The sequence below is a fragment of the Mus musculus genome, chromosome 6 (assembly GCF_000001635.26).
Source record: "Mus musculus strain C57BL/6J chromosome 6, GRCm38.p6 C57BL/6J".
Classification (NCBI taxonomy): domain Eukaryota; kingdom Metazoa; phylum Chordata; class Mammalia; order Rodentia; family Muridae; genus Mus; species Mus musculus.
This window is the reverse complement of record NC_000072.6, coordinates 24,653,407-24,677,157: the sequence shown is the minus strand read 5'-3', so window position 1 is coordinate 24,677,157 and position 23,751 is coordinate 24,653,407. Positions and strand designations below refer to the sequence as shown.

Here is a 23,751-nt window from a genome sequence, read left to right as displayed (position 1 = left end):
GTATTGGCCTTGAATTCCTGATCTTTCCAGAACTTTTATCATGAATGGGTGTTGGATCTTGTCAAATGCTTTTTCTGCATCTAACGAGATGATCATGTGGTTTTTGTCTTTGAGTTTGTTTATATAATGGATTACATTGATGGATTTTCGTATATTAAACCATCCCTGCATCCCTGGAATAAAACCTACTTGGTCAGGATGGATGATTGCTTTAATGTGTTCTTGGATTCGGTTAGCGAGAATTTTATTAAGGATTTTTGCATCGATGTTCATAAGAGAAATTGGTCTGAAGTTCTCTATCTTTGTTGGATCTTTCTGTGGTTTAGGTATCAGAGTAATAGTGGCTTCATAAAATGAGTTGGGTAGAATACCTTCTACTTCTATCTTGTGAAAAAGTTTGTGCAGAACTGGAGTTAGATCTTCTTTGAAGGTCTGATAGAACTCTGCACTAAACCCGTCTGGTCCTGGGCTTTTTTTGGCTGGGAGACTATTAATAACTGCTTCTATTTCTTTAGGGGATATGGGACTGTTTAGAAGGTCAACTTGATCCTGATTCAACTTTGGTACCTGGTATCTGTCCAGAAATTTGTCCATTTCGTCCAGGTTTTCCAGTTTTGTTGAGTATAGCCTTTTGTAGAAGGATCTGATGGTGTTTTGGATTTCTTCAGGGTCTGTTGTTATGTCTCCCTTTTCATTTCTGATTTTGTTAATTAGGATTTTGTCCCTGTGCCCTTTAGTGAGTCTAGCTAAGGGTTTATCTATCTTGTTGATTTTCTCAAAGAACCAACTCCTCGTTTGGTTAATTCTTTGAATAGTTCTTCTTGTTTCCACTTGGTTGATTTCACCCCTGAGTTTGATTATTTCCTGCCGTCTACTCCTCTTGGGTGAATTTGCTTCCTTTTTTTCTAGAGCTTTTAGATGTGTTGTCAAGCTGCTAGTATGTGCTCTCTCCCGTTTTTTCTTGAAGGCACTCATAGCTATGAGTTTCCCTCTTAGAAATGCTTTCATTGTGTCCCAAAGGTTTGGGTACGTTGTGGCTTCATTTTCATTAAACTCTAAAAAGTCTTTAATTTCTTTCTTTATTCCTTCCTTGACCAAGGTATCATTGAGAAGAGTGTTGTTCAGTTTCCATGTGAATGTTGGCTTTCTGTTATTTATTTTGTTATTGAAGATCAGCCTTAGTGCATGGTGATCTGATAGGATACATGGGACAATTTCAATATTTTTGAATCTGTTGAGGCCTGATTTGTGACCTATTATGTGGTCAATTTTGGAGAAGGTACCATGAGGTGCTGAGAAGAAGGTATATCCTTTTGTTTTAGGATAAAATGTTCTGTAGATATCTGTCAGATCCATTTGTTTCATCACTTCTGTTAGTTTCAGTGTGTCCCTGTTTAGTTTCTGTTTCCATGATCTGTCCATTGGTGAAAGTGGTGTGTTGAAGTCTCCCACTATTATTGTGTGAGGCGCAATGTGTGCTTTGAGCTTTACTAAAGTTTCTTTAGTGAATGTGGCTGCTCTTGTATTTGGAGCATAGATATTCAGAATTGAGAGTTCCTCTTGGAGGATTTTACCTTTGATGAGAATGAAGTGTCCCTCCTTGTCTTTTTTGATGACTTTGGGTTGGAAGTCAATCTTATCAGATATTAGGATGGCTACTCCTGCTTGTTTCTTCATACCATTTGCTTGGAAAATTGTTTTCCAGCCTTTCATTCTGAGGTAGTGTCTATCTTTTTCTCTGAGATGAGTTTCCTGTAAGCAGCAAAATGTTGGGTCTTGTTTGTGTAGCCAGTTTGTTAGTCTATGTCTTTTTATTGGCGAGTTGAGACCATTGATGTTAAGAGATATTAAGGAAAAGTAATTGTTGCTTCCTGTTATTTTAGTTGTTAAAGGTGGCATTCTGTTCTTGTGGCTGTCTTCTTTTAGGTTTGTTGAGGGATTACCTTCTTGTTTTTTCTAGGGCGTTGTTCCCATTCTTGTATTGGTTTTTTTCTGTTATTATCCTTTGAAGGGCTGGATTCGTGGAGAGATAATGCGTGAATTTGGTTTTGTCGTGGAATACTTTGGTTTCTCCCTCTATGATAATTGAGAGTTTGGCTGGGTATAGTAGCCTGGGCTGCAGTTTGTGTTCTCTTAGTGTCTGTATAACATCTGTCCAGGCTCTTCTGGCTTTCATAGTCTCTGGTGAAAAATCTGGTGTAATTCTGATAGGCTTGCCTTTATATGTTACTTGACCTTTTTCCCTTACTGCTTTTAGTATTCTATCTTTATTTAGTGCATTTGATGTTCTGATTATTATGTGTCGGGAGGAATTTCTTTTCTGGTCCAGTCTATTTGGAGTTCTGTAGGCTTCTTGTATGTTCATATGCATCTCATTCTTTAGATTTGGGAAGTTTTCTTCAATAATTTTGTTGAAGATGTTTGCTGGACCTTTGAGTTGAAAATCTTCATTCTCATCCACTCCTATTATCCGTACGTTTGGTCTTCTTATTGTGTCCTGGATTTCCTGGATATTTTGAGTTAGGATCTTTTTGCATTTTCCATTTTCTTTGATTGTTGTGCCGATGTTCTCTATGGAATCTTCTGCACCTGAGATTCTCTCTTCCATCTCTTGTATTCTGTTGCTGATGCTCAAATCTATGGTTCCAGATTTCTTTCCTAGGGTTTCTATCTCTAGTGTTGCCTCGCTTTGAGTTTTCTTTATTGTGTCTACTTCCCTTTTTAGGTCTAGTATGGTTTTGTTCATTTCCATCACCTGTTTGTATGTTTTTTCCTCTTTTTCTGTAAGGACTTCTATCTGTTTGATTGTGTTTTCCTGTTTTTCTTTAAGGACTTGTAACTCTTTAGCAGTGTTCTCCTGTATTTCTTTAAGTGATTTATTAAAGTCCTTCTTGATGTCCTCTACCATCATCATGAGATATGCTTTTAAATCTAGGTCTAGGTTCTCAGGTGTGTTGGGGTTCCCTGGACTGGGCGAAGTGGGTGTGCTGGGTTCTGGTGATGGTGAGTGGTCTTGGTTCCTGTTAGTAAGATTCCTCCGTTTACCTTTCGCCATCTGGTAATCTCTGGAGTTAGTAGTTATAGTTGACTCTGTTTAGAGATTGTTCTTCTGGTGATTCTGTTACCGTCTATCAGCAGACCTGGGAGACAGATTCTCTCCTCTGAGTTTCAGTGCTCAGAGCACTCTCTGCTGGCAAGCTCTCTTACAGGGAAGGTGCGCAGATATCTTGTATTTGGACCTCCTCCTGGCCGAAGAAGAAGGCCCAAAACAGGACCTTTCTCAGACACTGTGTTGCTTTGGCAGTTCCCAGGTGGTACAGACTCTCACCTAAGCAGACTAAATTCCTAAGTTCCTTGGAGTCCCGGGACCAAGATGGCGACCGCTGCTGCTGTGGCTTAGGCCGCCTCCCCAGCCGGGTGGGCACCTGTCCTCCGGTCCGGAAGGTGGCAGGCTGTCCCCGGCCCACACAGGGTGCTGCCTCAGCGCCTCTGTGCTTCTGCCTGTTCCAGAAGCTGTCAGGTTCTCTGGCGCACCCTCTCACCTGTTCAGACTAATTTCCTAAGTTCGGCGGGTCCCGGACCAAGATGGCGACCGCTGCTGCTGTGGCTTAGGTCGCCTCCCCAGCCGGGCGGGCACCTGTCCTCCGGTCCGGAAGGTGGCAGGCTGTCCCCGGCCCACACAGGGTGCTGCCTCAGCCCCTCTGTGCTTCTGCCTGTTCCAGAGGCTGTCAGGTTCTCTGGCGCACCCTCTCACCTGTTCAGACTAATTTCCTAAGTTCGGCGGGTCCCGGACCAAGATGGCGACCAAGGCTTAAATTCTTAGAAAATAACATTATTCTCTGTGTTGATGCTTACAAACACAACTTCTAGCAAAACTCTAGTGGAAGAAAATAAATGGTGAAATTATAGTGTCTGGAAGGTAAAACCTCATCCTTTTTAATAGTAAGTTCATAGATAATTCTTTACATTGATTAATCAATGAACATCATGCTGAAATACTCTTAAGAATTGCATCTATCTATAAATAACAGCTGCATCACAAAGCTCAAAGCAGATGTCCCCGAGGACCATGCTGGGAATTGGGAAGGAAGCACAGGGTTTCTTTCGGGTTTCAAAGAAATATGTAAAATCTTAATTTACTGGCATTTACTGTTTATGGAAATAAAAATAGATTTTTTCAAAGGTCTTCAGTGTTATTTATCCCTCCTCACACCATAGCACTCCCTCCTCTACCCTGCCCTCAGGTCCCCTTATCCCAATATAACACTTTGTGTTCAATATTTGCTTTTAATACTTCATACAGGAGTCTTCCGTCTCCTCCCCCAGAATTCTTTCCCCGTGGTGGTTTCTTTTGTAACCTCTATTGGTAATTCATATGAAACGCACAGTATCTGTGGTGAAGATTCAAGGTTAACATCCAGAGAGTAGAGAAAACACGATGTATGTCTTTCTGTGTCTGGGCTACCTTGAAATGATTGTTTCCAACTTCATCTATTTGCCTAGTTGTTTAGTAATCTCATTTTTTAGTAGCCGACTCACACCTCATTGTGTAAATGTATACATTTTCATTAACCATTCATCCATTGATGTGCATCTAGGCTCTTTCCATTTCCTGGATACTGTGAATAGAGAAGCAGTATGTGCGGGTATTGCAGCCCATGAGTGCCATGGTTGGATCATGTGATGCTTTAGTGTTAGCTTTCAAGGAACCTCCACGTTGATTTCCATAGTGGCTGTACAAGTTTGCACTCCTACCAGCTGTAAGCGTTCTCCTTTCTCCACATCCATACCAGTATTTATTGCTTTGTTTTGTTTTCATTAGCCATTCTGACCAGGATAAGATGAAATCTCAAATTAGTTTTAATTTGCCCTACTGGCTAAGAATATTGATCATTAAAAAAAGTTTTGCAATCATTCCTCCTATATCTTTTGAGAATACTTTAATTCTGTGCCTCATTTTAAAAAAATACGTTTTTATGTTTATTTATTTTGGTTGTTTATATATTCCAGATACTAAGCTCTGTCAGATGGACAGCTGGCAAAATACTTTCCCCACTTTTTACTTGAATGATGATGTACAGAAAGATTTTAGTTTCATGAGGTCGGTTATTACTTGTTGATTTTACTGCCTATGATATCAGGTTCCTACTTAGAGTATACTTTCCTGTGCCAATGAGTTCAAATGTATTCTCTACCTATTCCTTTATTAGAGTCAGGTATAAAAATCTTATGATAAGGTCTTTGGCCTACTGGAGTTGTGTTTTGTGTAGAGAGATGCAGATCAAGATTCATTTTTCTACATGTACTTATCAAGTTTGACCAGCACAACCAGTCAAGATGTGTTATGCTTCAACTTGTTGAAGATGCTGTTCTTTCTCCAATGTGTATCGTTGGCTTCTTTGTCAAAAATCAGGTGACTCTAGGTGTGTGGATGTAGGTCTTCAATTCTAGTCCATTAATTAATGAGTCTGTTTTTATGCCAGCACCATGCTGTTTTTGTTTCTAGAGATCTGTAGTATTACTCGAAATCCTTGAGGGTGTATGGTGGTTTGAATATGCTTGGTCCATGCTGTGGCACTAATAGGCCTTGGTGGAGGAAGTGTTTCACTTTGGGCTGACCTTGGAGATCCTTGGAGATCCTCCTCCTAGATACCTGCAAGACAGTCTTCTCCTGGCTGCCTTCTGATCAAGATGTAGAACTCTCAGCTCCCTCTCCAGAACAATGCCTTCCTGGATGCTGCTATGTGCCAACCTTGATGATATTGGACTGAACCTCTGGACTTGTAAGCCAACCCTAATTAAATGTTGTCCTTCCTAAGACAACATTGCCTTGACCTGGGTGTCTCTTTATAGCATTAAAACCCTAATTAAGATAGAGTAGTACCTCTAGGTATTGCATTGCTGTTTAGGATTGCCTTTGTTATCCCAAGTCCTCTGAATTTCCACATGAAATTTATGATTGTTTCTTCAATTTCTGTAAAGAACTGCACTGGAATTTTGTTGGGGATAGTATTGAATCTGTAGATTGCTTTTGGTAGAATGGCCATTTTCATAGTATATATCCTGTCAACACGTGAGAATGGGAGTTCTTTTCATTCCCTAGTATCTTTGGTATCTTCTTCAATTGATTCTTCAGGGTCTTAAATTTTTTACTGTACATATCTTTCACTGTCTTTGTTAGATTTATTTCAAGATTTTCTTTTTTGAGGGTACTGTGAATGGTATTGTCTTAGACAGTGTTCTGTTGCTGTGAAGAGATTCCAGGACTAAGGCAAATCTGATAAACGAAAGCATTTAGTTGGGGATTGTTTACAATTTCAGAAGTTGGTCCATTATCATCATGGAAGGTAGCATGGCAGCATGCAAACAGACATGGTGCTGGAGAAGTAGCTGAGAGTTCTACTGCCAGATCTGTAGGCAGTAGGAAGAGGCAACACTGGGCCTGGCTTGGGCTTTTGAAACCTCAAAGCCTTCCCCCAGTGATATACTTTGTCCATAGAGGCCATACCTACTCCAAGAAGGCCACACCTCCTAACTCTTCTCAAGTAGTTCTACTCCCTGATGACTAAGTATCCAAATATATGAGCCTATGGGGGCCATTCTTACCCAAACAGCCACACCCTTATAACAGCAATAATGCCCCTTACAGACACCAGATAGTAGCAAAAAGTGCCAGGAAAACAGTTACTTCTTTTGAAATTGTTGGCCATTGTGATCCCACAGACACTCAACATTATGGGCTATTGACATTGTTCTTTGTTATTCTCTAGAACTTGACAGTAGGAGCCTGCTGCTGAAGATACCATATATTTGAGTAATAAGTCATGGAGAGATCAAGCTGTTACTGACCTGATTCATTACTACTGGTTAGCTTTCATAGCTCTATGCAAGCTACTACAGGAGAAAAATAAACAATACTCTCCAGGTGTCAATCTCGTGAGCTATAATGACTGGCTTGGCAAGAACTTCCCATTAGATAGTGTAATAATGGCACCAAATCATGGGAGTAACTAACCACTTTGTGACTGGATTTAAAGTCCACTACATGAGATGAATTCCATACCTGATACCTTCACTGGACCAGGAGCTTATAGCTACTACATAAGCCATAGGCATTAAGGGTAAATCTTCTATTATTATTATTTTGCTAGGTAGATATAATATTAGACAATTCCTAATGACTTATATTTACACTTAGATACTTTATCTCTCAACCCTCATTGGAGAAGCTTCTACTTATGGTAGATGGTGATTAACATGGAGATCTCCAACTTGTCAAAGTGCCAGAAATAAGAAACTCCAGAACACTCATCCCCCACCTCTTCTTAATGCTGGCATCACTATGCTAGAAGGGATGGGAGGAGTGTAATAGCCAGAGATAGCAGATGACAAGAAAGCTGTATATTTGGACAGCAGGACATCTGCATGTATGAACTTACAGCAGTTAATGCAGCACGCACAGAATCTATGTAAGCTTAAGCCATGCCAAATCCCAGCATGAAGCTGAGTGTTAGGCATAAAATCCTACTCCTAACCATTGAGCTGTCAGCAACTGTTAGCTGCTGGGAGAATTTAAGAATGTAGTTCTTGGTAAGTTGATTATGCATGGGTGGAAAAACCACACATCTAAGAATATTTGGGCAGCAAAATTTGGTATTGGTGGGATTAAAAAAAAAACTTTAAAAAGGACACAAAGTTGGGTGGGTATGAAAGGGAGGTAGAAATATATGGACAAAGTTGGGGGAGGGGTGAATATTAATCAAAATACATGGTATGAAAGTGTCAAGTAATAAAAAACATTAAAAATACAAAGTAATTTTAAGTTAAATGTAGAGGAGACCATCTCATTTAATAAAAAGCAATGTATCAGTGAAGCTATGTAGAGATATGGCATCTTTACATTATCTATGAACCCATTTGCTTACTCACCAATAAACTGATCTGGAGTACATTATAATGAAGAACTAATTCTCATTATAATGTCTCTGCTCTCTCATTTGGAATAACTAAAGTAATAGCTACTGAATATTCAGTGAAGTTAAAGACCAGCAGCTGGAACAGATAAACACTATCCTGAGAGCCATAGCATGCCTAGTACCACCAATTACTTCTTGAGTGTGAGTACGTATTAGGTATCTGGGGACTAGACCTGAGAGTTGCAATAGCTATCATAGGTAATTCACTAACATTGAATAAGAATTCAATTTCCCACTAAAATCAATGAGGAGTGTGAATGGGTTGCAGATAACCTATCAACTCTTTACACAGAACCCAGAAAACGACTTGTACTTAAAATGAATGGAAACAGGAGAAAAGAAGTTTGTCAGCTTTATTTTTGATAACAAATAAAACACTCCACATTTAACTAGAAAAATATTTACTAGAACAAATCCTCAAGTTCCCAATTTACACAGTGCTTACATAAAAATGTGCACATATTTTATAATGTGGACAGTTTACACCCATGAAACTTAGATGCTGCAGTGAAAGAAGCGGTATTCATCCCTGCAGCATCCAGAACCTCTTGCTTTGTCTCTATAAATCAGTTCTCCCACAGCTGGGCATCATCAGTACCAGCAATTTTGGCTCCAATGGCTGACTGCCATGGAACTCTGTGTGATGCTATTACCAATTCTCCCATAGAGAAGGGTGTCACTATATTTTAATTTACTAACATTAACCAGGGAAGTAATACATTTCAGAGGACCTGTACATCCACAATGACAACTGTAAAGAAATAAAATGGGAAGTGTGGTCATGGTAGTATGGGTGACACCTGAAAATATCCCCTCACTTCCATAAATACGTTACTATAAGGTTTTCTGTCAAAATGAAGCACTCACCTTAAAGAATAATAGCAAAGAAAGCAGTGGAAAATAAATGTCTAGGAGAGAGTTTAGTATAGGGAAAGGAAACCACATGAGAAGTGAAATCTAAGACTTACTTTTGTATTTGTTCTATCTCTAGACTTTTAATACAGCAGCTGTACTTTAGATGAAGATAAAAAAAACCCCTACCTGTTTTAGCCTAGTGAACTTCAAAACATCCAGCTGAAGGAGACTCAAATGCTTATTTCCTGGACTATATCCAATCTCTCAAACTGGGCAAAAAGAATTTGAGATAAGAAAAGGACTTGCCAAAGAAAACAGTGAATGCTGTCTTGTGCTCTGCAGGAGGAGTTATGCTATCAAGAATAAAAGTCAGGGGGACTGGCTAGGCTTCTTGAAACAAATATTGCTAAGCCTTCTTGATACCAGGATGAATGAATAAAGCAGAATCCTTCGTGTACAATAGAGAGGAACTTCCCCAACACTTTGTTCTTCACGCGTTCAAATGCATAAGGAAGTCTTATTTCCAACGAAATGTTCACACTTACATTTTCTTGCTTTATGACTATCAAGGTATTGGGGAAAGCCCTGAGGTGGGGGTGGGGAGGCTAGAAATAAGAACTCAAGCTGAAGTTTTGTGGACAAGGCACTATATTTAAGATTTGTGGAAGACATAAATAAATAAATTGGGATTAAGGAAAAAGCATTATGATAATGACATTTTTTAATCTTCAAGTCTAAAGAAAACAGACAGCAGTGAGTGAAAGCTGTACTGAGGTAAGGCCTCGAGATTTCTTGAGGAGGAAAAGAGCAGACAATTCAAAGAAGCACAGGCTAGTAGACTGGAACCCAATCGGTCTCTCCTAAGAGGTCTGGAAACACATACCAGGCCACAGTTTTTTGGTTTTTTTTGTTTCTCTCATATCTATTTTCAAAGCAGTTTGGTGGTCAGTGAGAGCTGGTATTTTTAGTTTAAAAAATGTTCATTCTAATTTTGTGTACATTTTAAAATGAAAATAAAATTACATCACTTTCCCCCTGCCCTCCCTCCAGCCCCACCCAGGCATCCTTCCTCCAACCCCTCCTATGCCACCTCCCTACACACATTCTTAAAATAGTTTTAATTGCTTTTTTGGGCTTTGTTGTTTGTGGTGTGTGTGTGTGTGTGTGTGTGTGCGCGCGCGTGCGCGCGCGTGCTCTTGCATGCACTCTCGTGCACTCACATGAGAGAGAGAGAGAGAGAGAGAGAGAGAGAGAGAGAGAGAGAGAAATGAGAGAGAAATGAGAGAGAATAGAATCCAGGACCTTGTGCACATTAAGCAGTCATTCTCTGGTCTAGGTCCTATCTAGCTTCTTGGATTTTACTAATTAACAGGCCTGTCTACAATTATAATATTAGCAGTTTGGTTACTTTAGCAAAATGGACTAAAACAATCTGGCAAAATCTGTAGCCTGATCACTAAGAAAAAGAATATGTTCTAAACTCATGGACATAGATTTGAGAATTGTGTAAGGCTGTGAATTAAAGGTTTTTGAAAAATCAGGCTTATATAAAATAGATGTAAAAATACATGCTTCAATACTTGATCCTCTAAGACAAAGATATACATAGCAGACCACTAGCAAAGATGGTGAAAAGGGAGACAGGCCGTGGGTACTCACTGTGTATCAGGTACACTAGCACATGGTTTTCTCTCTACATTTTTAAAGTAGGTCTAACTGTCCCAAGTTCCACTATACTACCTCCATGAAACAGTGATTTTATTTTACAGATGAGGAACCTGAGACAGAGAAGCAATTCCCGGATGTATTTAAACAACCGTCTAACTGGAACTTCAACCTTGAACCAACCGCAGCCTATGTTTTTGGATAAGGAAGTGTTCGAGTTTGAAAATGTCAGGGCTGAAACATTTCTCAAGAACTTGTGATGATCTTGGCTGTCACCATGCTTTCAGTTGATAAGAGGTGCATTTTTAACAAATCATAAACTGACTCATCTTCCAGGTTTCTTAGCCCCACGGTTCAAACATTTCTTGTACTTCAAATGGTGCCTTTCACAAACCTACTATTTTAAAAAGTTTTGCCACTTTTAAAGATTATCTTTTCCGTTAACATTAACATAATTTGAGATATCCATATACTATGTGAGAACTCCTAAGAGTATATTCGCACATCCTCTGTTGTAGGCTTGCTCTTCATCACCCAATTTCATTATGTGCATTATAGGCAGCTTTACAGCTTTGTTTTCAGTTCGTCGGTAATAGTTTATCAATGTATTGAGAGCTATCAGAAATTTACCAGAGTTTGTCATAAAAGTTGAATATGCAACTGTTTAATTAGAACTAGGTAATTAGCAAACATCGTTAGTACAACTTATGTGATACGTTGTATGATTAATGTTAATAGTAGGATGTACATTTTATAGAATTCGCTGTAATCTGGTTTATCATCTCTATATTCCAATTTTTTTAAATTAAAGCTTTTTAGTTTTCAACCAATGATTTTATACTAACCTTTAATATTATGAAACACAGTAATGAATTCTCATTATTTACTTCTGCTGGGAATATTGCTCAGCTGGCTGAGTATGCACCAGGCCCTAGGTCCCTGCACCTAGAATACAGAGCCATGAAATTAACTCGTAAGGAAAAAAGAGGTAAGGTGTATTCCTACACGACATTCCCAAACGCGTGCATTCATCCTGAATTAAAGAGACAAGGTGCTTCCAACTTGAGATAGAGAAAGATTGAGAGGGGTAGTTTCCAATTCACAAGGCAAGGAAAAAACTACACACACCTATCCCACGAGATCCGCCAGGCGGGTGGTGGACGCCTTTTGCGATTCTGTTTTTGACATCTCTGAAGATGTCTATCCTGATCTTAGCAATGTCCCTCCACGCCCCGTTGGCGGCCGGGACTAAGATCCAGAAACCCGAGGCACCTGCGGCTCTGACCGAAACTACGCCGGCCGACCTTTCTCTCCAGCTAAACTAGATCTCCCTGACAGGCGGCCTGAGAGTCTCGCTTCGATGCCTAACAAACACTGGCTACGCGGACCCGACGCTCCGCAAAGGTGGGCGCTGCTGCAAGGGGGCGTCCGGCTCGGCAGTCAGTGTAGGAGACCCGCCAGCCCTGCCTCGCTCTGAGTCTGCGCACGCGCGCGGTGGTCATTGGTGGGGGCGACTAGCCTGCAACAAGACCTCAACCGGGATGAGCCTTGCCGCTTCCGGAAGGGGCGGGGCCTGGGTAGGACACGCCCCGGCACGCAGCAACCGAGGGGGTGTCCCGCCTTGCCGAGTTTCCGGCGCTCTCCCCCGCGTCCCGCGTCCCGTGGTCTCGCCCGCCCCCGCTGCCATGTTGGATTGTGCGGCTGCCGCCGCCGCCGCTGCCGCCGCCGCCGCCAGAGGACTGGAGGAGTAGGGAGTTTAGCGCAGCCGCCGGAGTGCTAGGACAACGACCATCCAGCCGGAGCTGAGCAGGGCGGGAGCCCGGAGCTTCCCTGTCGGCGCGCGGCCCGAGGGCGCCCGCCGTCATCTCCTTCCCTCGGCCTCCGCGCGCCGGAGGAGCGACGACGGGATGCTGCGGCTGTGACCGCCGGCTCGCGCCCCTGTCACCCAGAGTGGGACCCGAGTGCTCGCCCGCCGCCAGAAGTGACGACCCTGGACGCTCCACCCCACCGGCGACACCATGAGCTCGGGCCAGCAGCCCCCGCGGAGGGTCACCAACGTGGGCTCCCTGCTGCTCACCCCGCAAGAGAACGAGTCTCTCTTCTCCTTCCTCGGCAAGAAATGTGTGGTCAGTAGCCGAGACCCCCCTGTCGCCACCCCCCAACGTCTACTGGCGGGTTCGGGCTGGGGGGGAACGGGACTCAAGGGTAGGAGGGAGAAGGGGGGCAGGCTCGGCACGGCTGGGGTGCTGCTGCGGGCCAGGCCTCCAGCCTCCCGGGCCCTGGGGCTCCCCTCACCCAGCTCTCCGGGTGCAGGCCTGCCCGGCCCGGAGCCACCTCCCCCAGCTGCTGGAGAACAAGGGAGTGTCACCTCCATAGGCCTGCCCAGTAGCCCAGGTCCGCCGGGCCGGGCCGGGTCCGTGCCCTTGCTGCAGGTTCAAACTTTACTCTAGACCACAAGGGGATTTTGTTCGTGCATCAGCAGCTTAAGATCTCAGGACAGGATCCCAGCATTGGCCCTTGCTTCACTTCCCACTTCTGGATCTGGGTTATCTTCTTTAACAATGCTAGAGGTTTTAGGAATGAATAGATGGGGAAAGAAGCGAATTGGATTTTCGGTCCGCCTTAAGGATTCCGGGAGAGAATAAAGTGCAGTGCAGGTTCATGGACACTTAGGATCAGAGCAAGGGCAGGAAATGCGCCTGCTCCCAATTGCAAAAAACAAAAACAAAAAAACAAAAACGGGGTTTATTTCTCCAGCAGAAACTAGGCCTAGTTTCTGCTCTCCGCCCCACTGTGGGTTTTTCTTTTCCTCCCTGGCGTTGTGGGGTGGGGTGTAGGGTGCTGTTCGCTCCCAAGCCATGCGTAGGGAAGCGACAGTTTCTAATAGCTCACGGCCTTTGGGATCAAAAGTGGTTCTGAGTTTGGTGCTGTGAGGAGGCCCATTCCAACCCCAGATGGCGGATTGGGAGCAAGCAGTTCTGTGGGAAGGGGAATGGGTGTTATTGACGGAAGCATTCATTACGTTGGCTGCAGGCCTTTCTGGGGTGGGGAGGTTCTCTGGGTGAAGGCCTTATCTTGATCTTCCTGAGGTGACTGAGTTGAAAGGGGGATTGTTGGAATGCTAGCCGGCTCCCTTTCTGCCGTGTTTGCTAGCTCTCACAGAGCCTGTGCCTCTGGAACCCAGGAAACACCCAGAGAAGTTTCAGCCGAGCTGAACCATTTCATATCCTCCCTTGGCAATGTTGGAGATGTCAGAATCAGACTACACCTGCTGAAGAAGTTAAGAGGAGACAGTTTCTGGAAAGTTACCAGATTAATTGTTAACTTCATGATCTGACTGTTCATATCGACTTTGGGAAACCAAATCATTCCATCGGACTTAAGATGTATTTCTTGTTCTAAAATTTAGACTTTAAAGAACACTGCGTTCACTGACTAAAGTAGAAAACAGTGGTTCAAAAAAAGAAGAAAAAGAGTTTGGGAGAAAATTTACTTTAAAGATGAACCAAGTCTGTCCTCTATAGTTCTTTAAACAAATGAGAAAATGGAGCTCTTGGCCCCAAGTCACATAGTAATTTAGGAATGTAACTGGAACTATATGCCCAGTTACTTTGTACTTTCCACTACATCATGTTGTTTGGTGAGGATTTTGTTCCCCTTATTGATTTGTCTCTCAAAGTGGTGTTAAAGGAATAACTACTTCATTTTTTACATAAAATTAATAGAAATAAAATGTAAATTTCTTAAAGCAGCATTAATTTTTGCATAATTTTCAGTTTAGGGAAATCTTTTTATTTTATTTTTATTTTAATATGAGCTGCCTGCAAGCAGGGTAGAGGTCATCTTTGCTGGTCTAGTACCTTTAGTGTACAGTCTATCAAACATTAAGTAGCTCACTGTGTTCACATACCAGGCCCGTGAACTTCAGGCATGGCAGACATTCATTTGTGTTCTAGTATATGCGTTGCTCAGAGCTTACTGTAGTGTTTACCCAGGGTTTCAAGGAAATGACAGATGTGGGAGTATATTTCGATAGACAAAGATAACACGGCTCACTGTAAGCATAAGTGGGTTACTGAAATGGTTACAAGTAGTCAGTGCTCAATTTCTTTACATCATATATTATTAATCAACTTTACCTTTTGAATTGCAGTAACTTAAAACCACATTGTTGTTGCTTTCTTGTGAAAATTACTGTAAAATATGAAGCCTTTGGCTTAATAGAGAGCAATGTAAAATTGGTGTTATGGAATAATCCTAATAGGCTTTGCTCAGAGGGTTTTTTTGTTTGTTTTGTTTTGTTTGTTTGTTTGTTTTGTAGTTTAAAGCAACAGTGAAATAAATGCATTCTCATAAATCAAGCAGCAAATTTACAGGTCAGAACAAATATAATAAGCAGATACATTGAGAGCTCTATCTACAAAGTTAAGAAATGAAACCATTATATGGTGCCAGATTTTAAGTAAGTTCTTCATTCCTTCTTTCATCGAACAAACCTGCATTGGGTAATTGGATGTTGAGGTCAAAAATCAAAATTGATGCTTGCCCTCAGGGAACTTGGTGTTTGAAGAGGGAAACAACACGTAAACTGATGAGTCAGTCAGTCAGTCAGTCCTTTACAAGACCGACAAGATAGCTTTGTAGTCTAGTCAGGCAGTGTGGGTTTAAGCTCCGGGTCAATTTGAACAAGCCTCTTTACTTTCCTGCTCTGTCTTTGCTTTTCCTACCTGTAAAGTTAGAATGCTGTCTCATGTAGTGGTCATGCTGGTAGGGAGTATATCTAAATCTCTGAAAACTTCTTAGAAACAGATGGAGAACTATTGGGTGATGGGAGAGTAAAGGGAAAGTTTGATAGAGTGGGCAACATCTGAGCAAGATTAACAGGTGCTAACTAGGTTGATAAATGACAAGAAAGGACTTGGAAAATAAGAGTTTGCTAGGGAACAGGGATTCTGCCTGTATTTCCACATTCATGTATATATTGGAATCACTGTAGAAATATTAGACATGTGTGGGTAGGTTCAATTTCTTGATAATTAGGTTTCCTAGGTCTGAGGTAGAGCTTGATTTTTTTTTTTTTTAAATCCAGGTTAGTGGGAAGATTTGAATGTATACTACAATTTGAGAGTAGAAGTTTATTTCTGTGGGTAATTCTAGAATTGTCCCATTGGAAACATTGGATGCCACATTGACAATCATAGGCTTTCTTTTGCTGGAGTTTGAGTTTTGTGAGTTAAAGTTAAAACAAGTTCTTTGACTGCAGCAGTTCTTTGTCTTAAGATGTCAAGGCACATTCCATAACTAAGAGACAGGTACAGTTGAGGAAGCATTGTTAGTGGTGAGCCACATACAGGTCAGGGCTCACTTTGACAGGATACTTGGGTAAGGTGAAGGCAGTGTAGAAATGAACTATGGATTGTGAGAGGGATGACATAGGACATCCCGAAGGTGTTTGTAGATGCCCCTGTAAAATAATAATGAGCCTGAACTAAAGCAGTTTATAGGTAGAGAATTCAAAGGACTCTTAGAATGATTAAGTCCCACTTAGATGTAGAGGGTGAGGCAAGGGAACTGCAGCAAAGGCCGACATTAAAGGAGAGCAGAGAAGTATGTAGGCACATACATTTCTCATCTTCTGGAAATAATTCGTTTTATGGAAGAAATGACTCTTAGAAATCTGTTGCTATGGTATAGTTTCAATAAGTAGACTTTATGGAAATTAGGATTTCATTTAAAGTGAAATGTAATAAGTGAGTATGTGTTATAACTGGCATGGAGTTAATAGTTGTAGTGGTATCACTCCCTGGAAGGATAGTCTCATACACTTCAAGAGCAAGATTCACTTACCTTATGTTAAGGGACTGCTGACTTTCAGGTGGAGTAATAGCTAACTTGTGTAAGGCACGTGCGCATTCACCCTTCTTCATCCATGTGGAGTTTCATATATGTAGTTCCCAGTAAGGAGCGTGGAAAGTAAAACCTGTGGCCACTTGTGTCTAGCCCCCTTTCTGAATGGTTTGAGACTGGTGAGGATTGGCCTTCTTTTCCCCTGCCATACTCACCTGTTTGCTTGGTTTATTTCCTTGTTTTGTTTTTAACTATTAGTGATTGCTAGATTCTTTTCTTAATCAGGAAGAGTTTTGCCTTAATTTCTTTTACTTCCTCAGCCCCTGTTTTTATTACTCATCTTCATTAGTTAAATTGTGTTTCCTCACTTTGTATGCAGTTCTAGGAGATGGACCTAACATCTTGGTATTTTTCTATAATTTTCACATTGCATAATTTTTTTTTTTTTTTTTTTTTTTTTTTTTTTTTGGTTTTTCGAGACAGGGTTTCTCTGTGTAGTCCTGGCTGTCCTGGAACTCGCTCTGTAGACCAGGCTGGCCTTGAACTCAGAAACCCGCCTGCCTCTGCCTCCAAGTGCTGGGATCAAAGGCGTGCGCCACCACGCCCGGCCACATACTTCTTGATTGAATAATTATAATTGGTCATTAGATTCAGTCTTAGGAGCCTAGTCAGCATTTCTCACTGCTTGATCAAGTTGTGAAAAACTTCATATTCTTGACAGATACTATTACCTGAGTTCAGTTTCTTCATTAAGCAAAGTGGTTTCATTCCCCTGCTAAGCTAATATCTTCTTGATGATGGCCTGCAATAATTAAGGGAAGGGTGGTAGAATAAAGTAGGATATGCCTTTCACTTTGAGCAATGAGGAAAGAAAGCTAAAATTCACTGGATTAGGAATATACAACCATGAAAAGTGCCCTCCTCTGTGGTGGGAAGAAGATAAGGACCAAATTATGACAGAAGGGAAGATTAGAGCCTACTTTGTTCTGTAGAGTGGGCACATTTCCCAACTGTCGCATCTAGATCTATAGAACGGTCTTACTAAGGGGTTTTAAAGAATTTCAGTTAGAATGGGTGCCACCTATGAAGTACTTTAGGGATTTGTAGAAGCATGTGAAGAGAATTGTTACTGAAATTACTCAGTGTTCATTCCCATTGATGGCAAAAACATTTTAGATCAGTTGTAGCGATTTTGTTAAGTCAGTCAAGTATGAATCCTATAAAGAAGAACCTTTCAGCAGACCTCTTTAAGGAGGCTCATCCTTGTTCTTCTTAAGCCCGTCCCTGCCCCTTTGCTCTGCCACTGGTTTGTTCCTCTGTTATGGACAGTGTTGAGTATTTTACTTAAAATACACCATTCCAAAAGTTATCCTTCAGCTTTAAAATACTACTTACAATGAATACAAACTTGTTGAGTGGAGAAATAAAATGAAGTCTGCTGGAATAATACAGATGACCTAGGACCTTCCTTATTACCTGTGTTAGAAAATGTTGGCTGACGTTCTGAAGAGTGAGTTGCCTCCTGTGGTGCCGCTGAACAGCTTCTATCGTGTAGTCAATATTGTATGTTCAGAAACAGAATACGTATGTATTTATTGAGACAAGGTCAATAAATATAGTGCAGACTAGTCTCAAACTTAGGATGTAGGTGCGAGTGAACTTTAATTCCTGGTCTTGTGCCTCTAACTCCAGAGTTAGGGACTGCAGATGTGTAACTGTGACAGCCTAACTGTTAGGGTGTAAGGCATGGTATATTTCAAGTTATAAAACCTGGGAAGAGTAAGATTCAAATGAAATACATGTTGATAATATTTCATTTTTTTTCTGTCCATATTCCACAGTTTTTTAAATAAATGATTTTAATGGAAGCATAGTGCTTGCTTTTTCAATTTTAGGTAGAAAAAATAATTTTAAAAGAGCTTTGTTACATAATATTTTGTAGCTCTAAAAGTTGCAGCTTTCTTCCCATATTTAACAACCTAGTATTATATTTACTATAAAGATTCTGGAAGCAACACAAGTCAGTGCATTCTTATTTACCTTTATAAGGTGTGCACTGTTATTTGTAAATATAACTTTTTACTGGTTTACAAATAACCTAAAATAGTAATTCTTTAACTGGTATTAGTTATTAAATAGAAGCTGTTTGGTATCTTCGACTGTATTCATAAATGGTGCATAACAAGAATAAACCTTGTTTATCGCATCACTATCAATAACTTAGAGAACCAGATGATTCCATCATTTTAATGGTAATAAATGGTAGTAAAAAATAAATGGCACTCTAACCTCACTTTTTAATTTTCTGTATAAATATGTGATACGGTGATAACTGGCCTAACATAAGGAAGGTTCTGGCTTTCAGGTTGGCCGGAAATAGGAAAACTCCCTTTAGAAAGTAGAGTCAAGTGAAAAATATGTAGTAAGTTTATAGTTTAATTCTCATTACCATTTCAGTATTCTGGACTCTAGGGTTCCTTTGTGGTAGGAATGTGTTTAGACTTTCAGTTTGTCATTGAAGATTGCTAAAGGAATCACATCTGTAGAAGGAACGCTCATGAAAGACTTGCTAGATTGAAGCAAAGGGGACGTGGTAAGGGAGTCCAGGAATGCATGATACTGTGTTGGGGTTATCACAAAGCTGTATGCTTGGGAACAGTATCAAAGTCTTTATTTACAAAGTTAAACATTCATCTTAGGTTTGAAAAAGCTGGGATTATTTACAGACAAAATACTTACCAGACCTGTAGTTCCAAATTTTAAAAGTAAAAAAATCAAATCTTTATATACTATTGATGATTGAATATTGAAAGGTCTCACGGTTACCGAGGGGAACAGTGTAGTCCTTGTGTGACTTGGCCAGCACTGGAGCAGGATGACATACTACTTTTCCGGCTGCTGTGACAAAATGCCTGACAAAAGCAACTCGCAAAACAAAACGTTTATTTTGGCTCACAGTGTGAGGGTGTGGCTCATCACCGAGCATGGCAGCGGTCAGAGCTGTGCTAGCAGGCCAGTGAGGCAGAGGGAGTGAGCATAGGCTGCCCAGAGGTTACTTCTTGCCTCACTTTCTCCTTTTGTGATGTTTATTCAGTTCATGACCCCCTCGCCCATGGTTGTTACTGCCCATTTAGGATGGTTTTGCCTTCTTCCATTAAAGCTGTCTGGAAATGCCCTCACAGGCACTCCCAGAATCTCTCCTAAGTCATTCCAAACCCAGTGAAGGGACACAGAAGATAAGTGATCACAAGTGTTTTCCATAAGCAATTGAAGGACTAGCGAGATGCTTAATTTACCAAAAAATAAAACCAAAGAGTATTTTATATATTACACAGATCCTTTTTATGCTAGAGGTATGTTTCCTTGTCCATTTATACCTATTTCATTCTTTTATTCTTTCATTTAATGCCATTCTGCTACATTGTATGAAGGTATAGTTATATGGAATTTATTGGTCTCTATTAATAAATAGATGCTATATTTAGCCAGGTACCATAAAACCAGGTAGCTTATAGAACAGTGTATTCTCTCATTGTTTTAGATTGAAATCTCAAATCAAAGGACCAGCAGAATTTGTTTCTTCTGGAGAAACGGAGCGTGAATCTATTTCATACCCGTCTTCCAACTTCTAGTAGCTACTAGCAATCCTTAAGGTTCCTTGACTCCATCCAGTGTTTGCCTTTACAAATAACATGGCATGTTGTACTCATTCTGTCTTCTCCACTTACAAGAACACCAGTCATACTGCGTTAGGGCCAGCCTTAATGACTTAAAGGCCCGCCTTTCCAAATAGGATTGCCTTCACAGGTGTGAGGGTTAGTATTTCAATGTAACTTTCAAGAGGACACAATTCAGCTTGATATCAATATGTTTTTTGACTTTCAAAGGAAAGTTTTTGTAATATGATAAACATCCAAATGTGCCCTTTCCAGTATTTATATAGAATAAATTATAAGAACTAAAGCTAGGACACAAGCATTACCACGTGGGCAGATAACTGCTAATCAGTCCTGTCCTCCACACAATTGTTAGAAACTACCTTTTCATCAGTGGCCGGCATTTTAAAAATGTCTTACTGGTGAAAGAATCTCATTGTTTGTTTTGTAGATTTAGTGAAACTGAACAGCTTTCATATCTGTTGAGCACACATAGTCTTCTTAGGCCATTTATTTCCTCTTAGTAATTTGGAAGAACTGTTGATTGGTATTGAATAATAGTTCATATCATAGTATTTTGGTAATTTGTGGTTTACCTTTTGCTAACATTATCATTATGCAAATGGTCACTGAATAAATACTAAATTTTCCTGTGGGTGTTACTGCAGTCTTATATCTTTTCCCCCCTCTGTTTCAAAAGCTTTATTTTCATTTGATTCAAGGTTTGGGAGGTGAGGGGCTCCAGAGCATTTACAGAGTTGTTTAGTGGTAGGAGAGACTCAGATGTCAGCTGACTGCTATAGAGCACAGGAGCCTCTGGTAGGCTTCCAGGACTTCTGGTAGTACTTAAACTTCCCCAGGGACAGCTGGGGCCTAGCCACTCCCATCTTCTTGGAAGTGCCCCTTACAGAAGTTGTAGAAATGAGAGACCCTTAGGTCAGAACCCAGGGCAAGAAGATCCAGAAAGCCCTGGTTCAGGTTCTCCAGCGCCCTAGTTCTGCCCCCAGTCAGTCTTGAGAAGGCTTCTGCACTTCCTCAGCAGCCCAGCCACCAGCTGTTCTGTTCTTGTATTGACAACCCTGAAGCTCTTTCTCAGGCGGTTAGGAAGAGATGGCGGCAGCCCAGAGAGGCAGCTGTAGGTTGCCTGAAGGTACAGAAGAACCAGCAGTTACTGTGGCCTCTGATCATCAGTGATGCACAGTGTGGGACATAACCTCACCTATGATGGGGACTGGTTCTGGGGCTGGCAAGAAGGTGCTGCTGGAGAGAGTGGAAGGCAGCTGAAAGTGTAAAAGGAGGGAGTCCCCGTGTCTGTTCTGTAGAAACACTGTTGAAGCAAGACGCGGATCTATCTAGGGCCTTGGATGACCTGCCTTGTTATATCAATATTTTTTATTTAATATATTTACTAATTTATGTTTTACCTTTTGAAAATGGTACTTCAAATTTTTGGGTTTTCAGGTGAACTTAAAGCTAGTTTTATATTCTCTTCTGTTTCTTTCATTTGCTTGCTACTTGTCTTCAGTGAGTATAGTTTTACAATGATGATATAGCTTGATTTATACCAAATTGATAATTAAAATTCAGATTTCCTTTGCAGTTTTGTTATTTTCTTAGGCACTAGACATTTCTTTAAGTACAAAAAATATCGCTCAGATATACTTGTTTAAATAATATTTAAGCGTGCATGTGTGTATACAGACACTGCACTGCCTAGAGTTAACAGCATTCTTCCTGCTTTCCCCCTGTATGGATTAGGCTCCTCATGAAGATCTTTCTTCTCGGTGGCTTGACTCCCATCCTTTTTTATGCATATCTACACATCTCTATGTATATCTGCATTCTAAAAGCAGTTGTATGAAAAACAGATATATCTATCCCATGCTTTTTAAGAGTTTTTTTTTTTTTTTAATTTGGAGTCTTAAATGGATGAAAAGCAGACTACAATAACCGATTAACAGGTACCATGGCTATCTACAGACAGACAGCCCATCCTGATTGCTCTGTATCTCCCCTCATCCTTTCCTACATTATTTTAAAGGCGCTGACTCTTCACCATTATATGTCTATCATCCAGTCATTCTAAGTAAAAGATTGATCACTATTATTATCTTTTGAAACAATTGGCTTCTAGTTTCATTGATTTTAGTTTTATTGATTGATACTACTGTTTTGTTTTCTATTTTATTGACTTCTATTCTGGTCCTGTTGTTTCCTTGTGCTTAATTTGCATCTTCTAGGTTTTCTTATCGTAGCAATTATTGAACTAATTGATGCCTGTACTGTTATTTTTAAAAAGTGATTTTGGGGCAGAAAGCTGGCTTATCAGTTAAGAGTATTTACTACTCTTGCAGAAGATTTGGGTTCAATTCCCAGCACCCATATGGCAGCTTACAACTGCCTGTGTTTCTAGTTCTAGAGGATCCAGTGCCCTCTTCTGACCTTGAGCTTCTAAAAGCACATGATATCCAAGCATACATTCACAGCCAAGTACACATAAGATAAAAACAAGTATTTTTTTTAAGTAAAAAATGATTGCTACATGTTTTCTTCTAAGTACTATATCATGGGTTCTCACTCATGTTATAGTATATCAGATTGGACCAATAGTGTTCAAGTCTGCTTTACCCTTGCTAATTTAAAGCTGCTTTATGTAATTTTTTTATTGCCTCAAATATTTTAGAACTCTTAGGTGTGTAAGTATTTACACTTGTTATGTCATGTTGAATTGACCCTTTTGCCGTTGTGAAGTAACCTCTATGCTTCAGAATACTTTTATCAAAAATCAGCTTTGTCTGAAAATACTACCACTGCAGCTTCCTTTTAGCATGGAGTTATAGTCCCTTTTCATTCTTCCTTCCTTAGTCTCAGTGTCTTTATTTCTGGTATGTGTTTCTTGTAGGCATGATAGTAGTTATCCTTAATATCTGGAAAAGTGAGGGTTTTTTTTCCCCCACACAAAATATGTCTTTCTGACTGCTTTTCAGATTTTTCTGTTACTAGTTATATTTTTGAGAAATCTATTAATGATGTTCCTTTGTATAGTTTAATGTTTTTGTGCTGATTTTTGTTTATTTCTTGGGCATATAATTTACACTAGTTTGTGACTTTAGAAAAATGTCAGACATTGTTTTTAATGCTACCCTGCCCTCATAAACGTCAGTCACATGTGCTAAGGTGTCCTGTACATGACTGCTGGGCTCTTTCTTTTTTCCTCTCACTTAGTATATAGTACTTATTACTATGTCTCTAATATTTCATCTGGCCCTGAACTCAAAGAGATTCTCCTGCCTCTGCCTCTCTGCCTCAGCACCTCTGCCTCTCAAGTGCTGGGATTAAAGGCTTTTGCCACCACAACTGGCTAATATATCTAGTTTAGTATATGGAATAAAATATGATGTCCTTGTATACTAAGGCCAATTTTTCTGACTGGCTTTGGTCTCTAGTGGAGCTATGTTCTTGCCTTTTTTTTTTTTTTTTTTTTCCTGGTATGCTTGGGACTTTTTAATGAATGCCAAGTATTCTAAAGTTTAACTAATTTTATATTTTTGATGTTTTAAAATATTTTATGTTGGTACACATTCACATATACTGAGTGCATGTGCTGTCACCCCCATATAATTTGCTGCTGTCTTAATTACTGTTCTTTTACTATGAAGAGACACCATGACCGAGGCAACTTAAAAAAGAAAGTATTTAATTGGGGCTTGCTTACAGTTTCAGAGGATGGATCTGTGGCCATCATGGTGAGG

General features: G+C 40.4%; 1 protein-coding gene across 2 annotated transcripts in view; it reads left to right on the top strand.

The window, feature by feature from the left end:
- Positions 1–12,162: 12,162 nt before the first annotated feature.
- Wasl (WASP like actin nucleation promoting factor) overlaps positions 12,163–23,751 on the top strand; it is a 51,186-nt gene continuing 39,597 nt past the window's right edge. For both annotated transcript variants that reach the window (NM_028459.2, NM_001167745.1), the window contains exon 1: positions 12,163–12,622. In NM_028459.2, coding sequence (NP_082735.2) covers positions 12,515–12,622 — 108 coding nt within the window. In that variant the 5' untranslated portion in view covers positions 12,163–12,514. The remainder of the gene's footprint in view (positions 12,623–23,751) is intronic.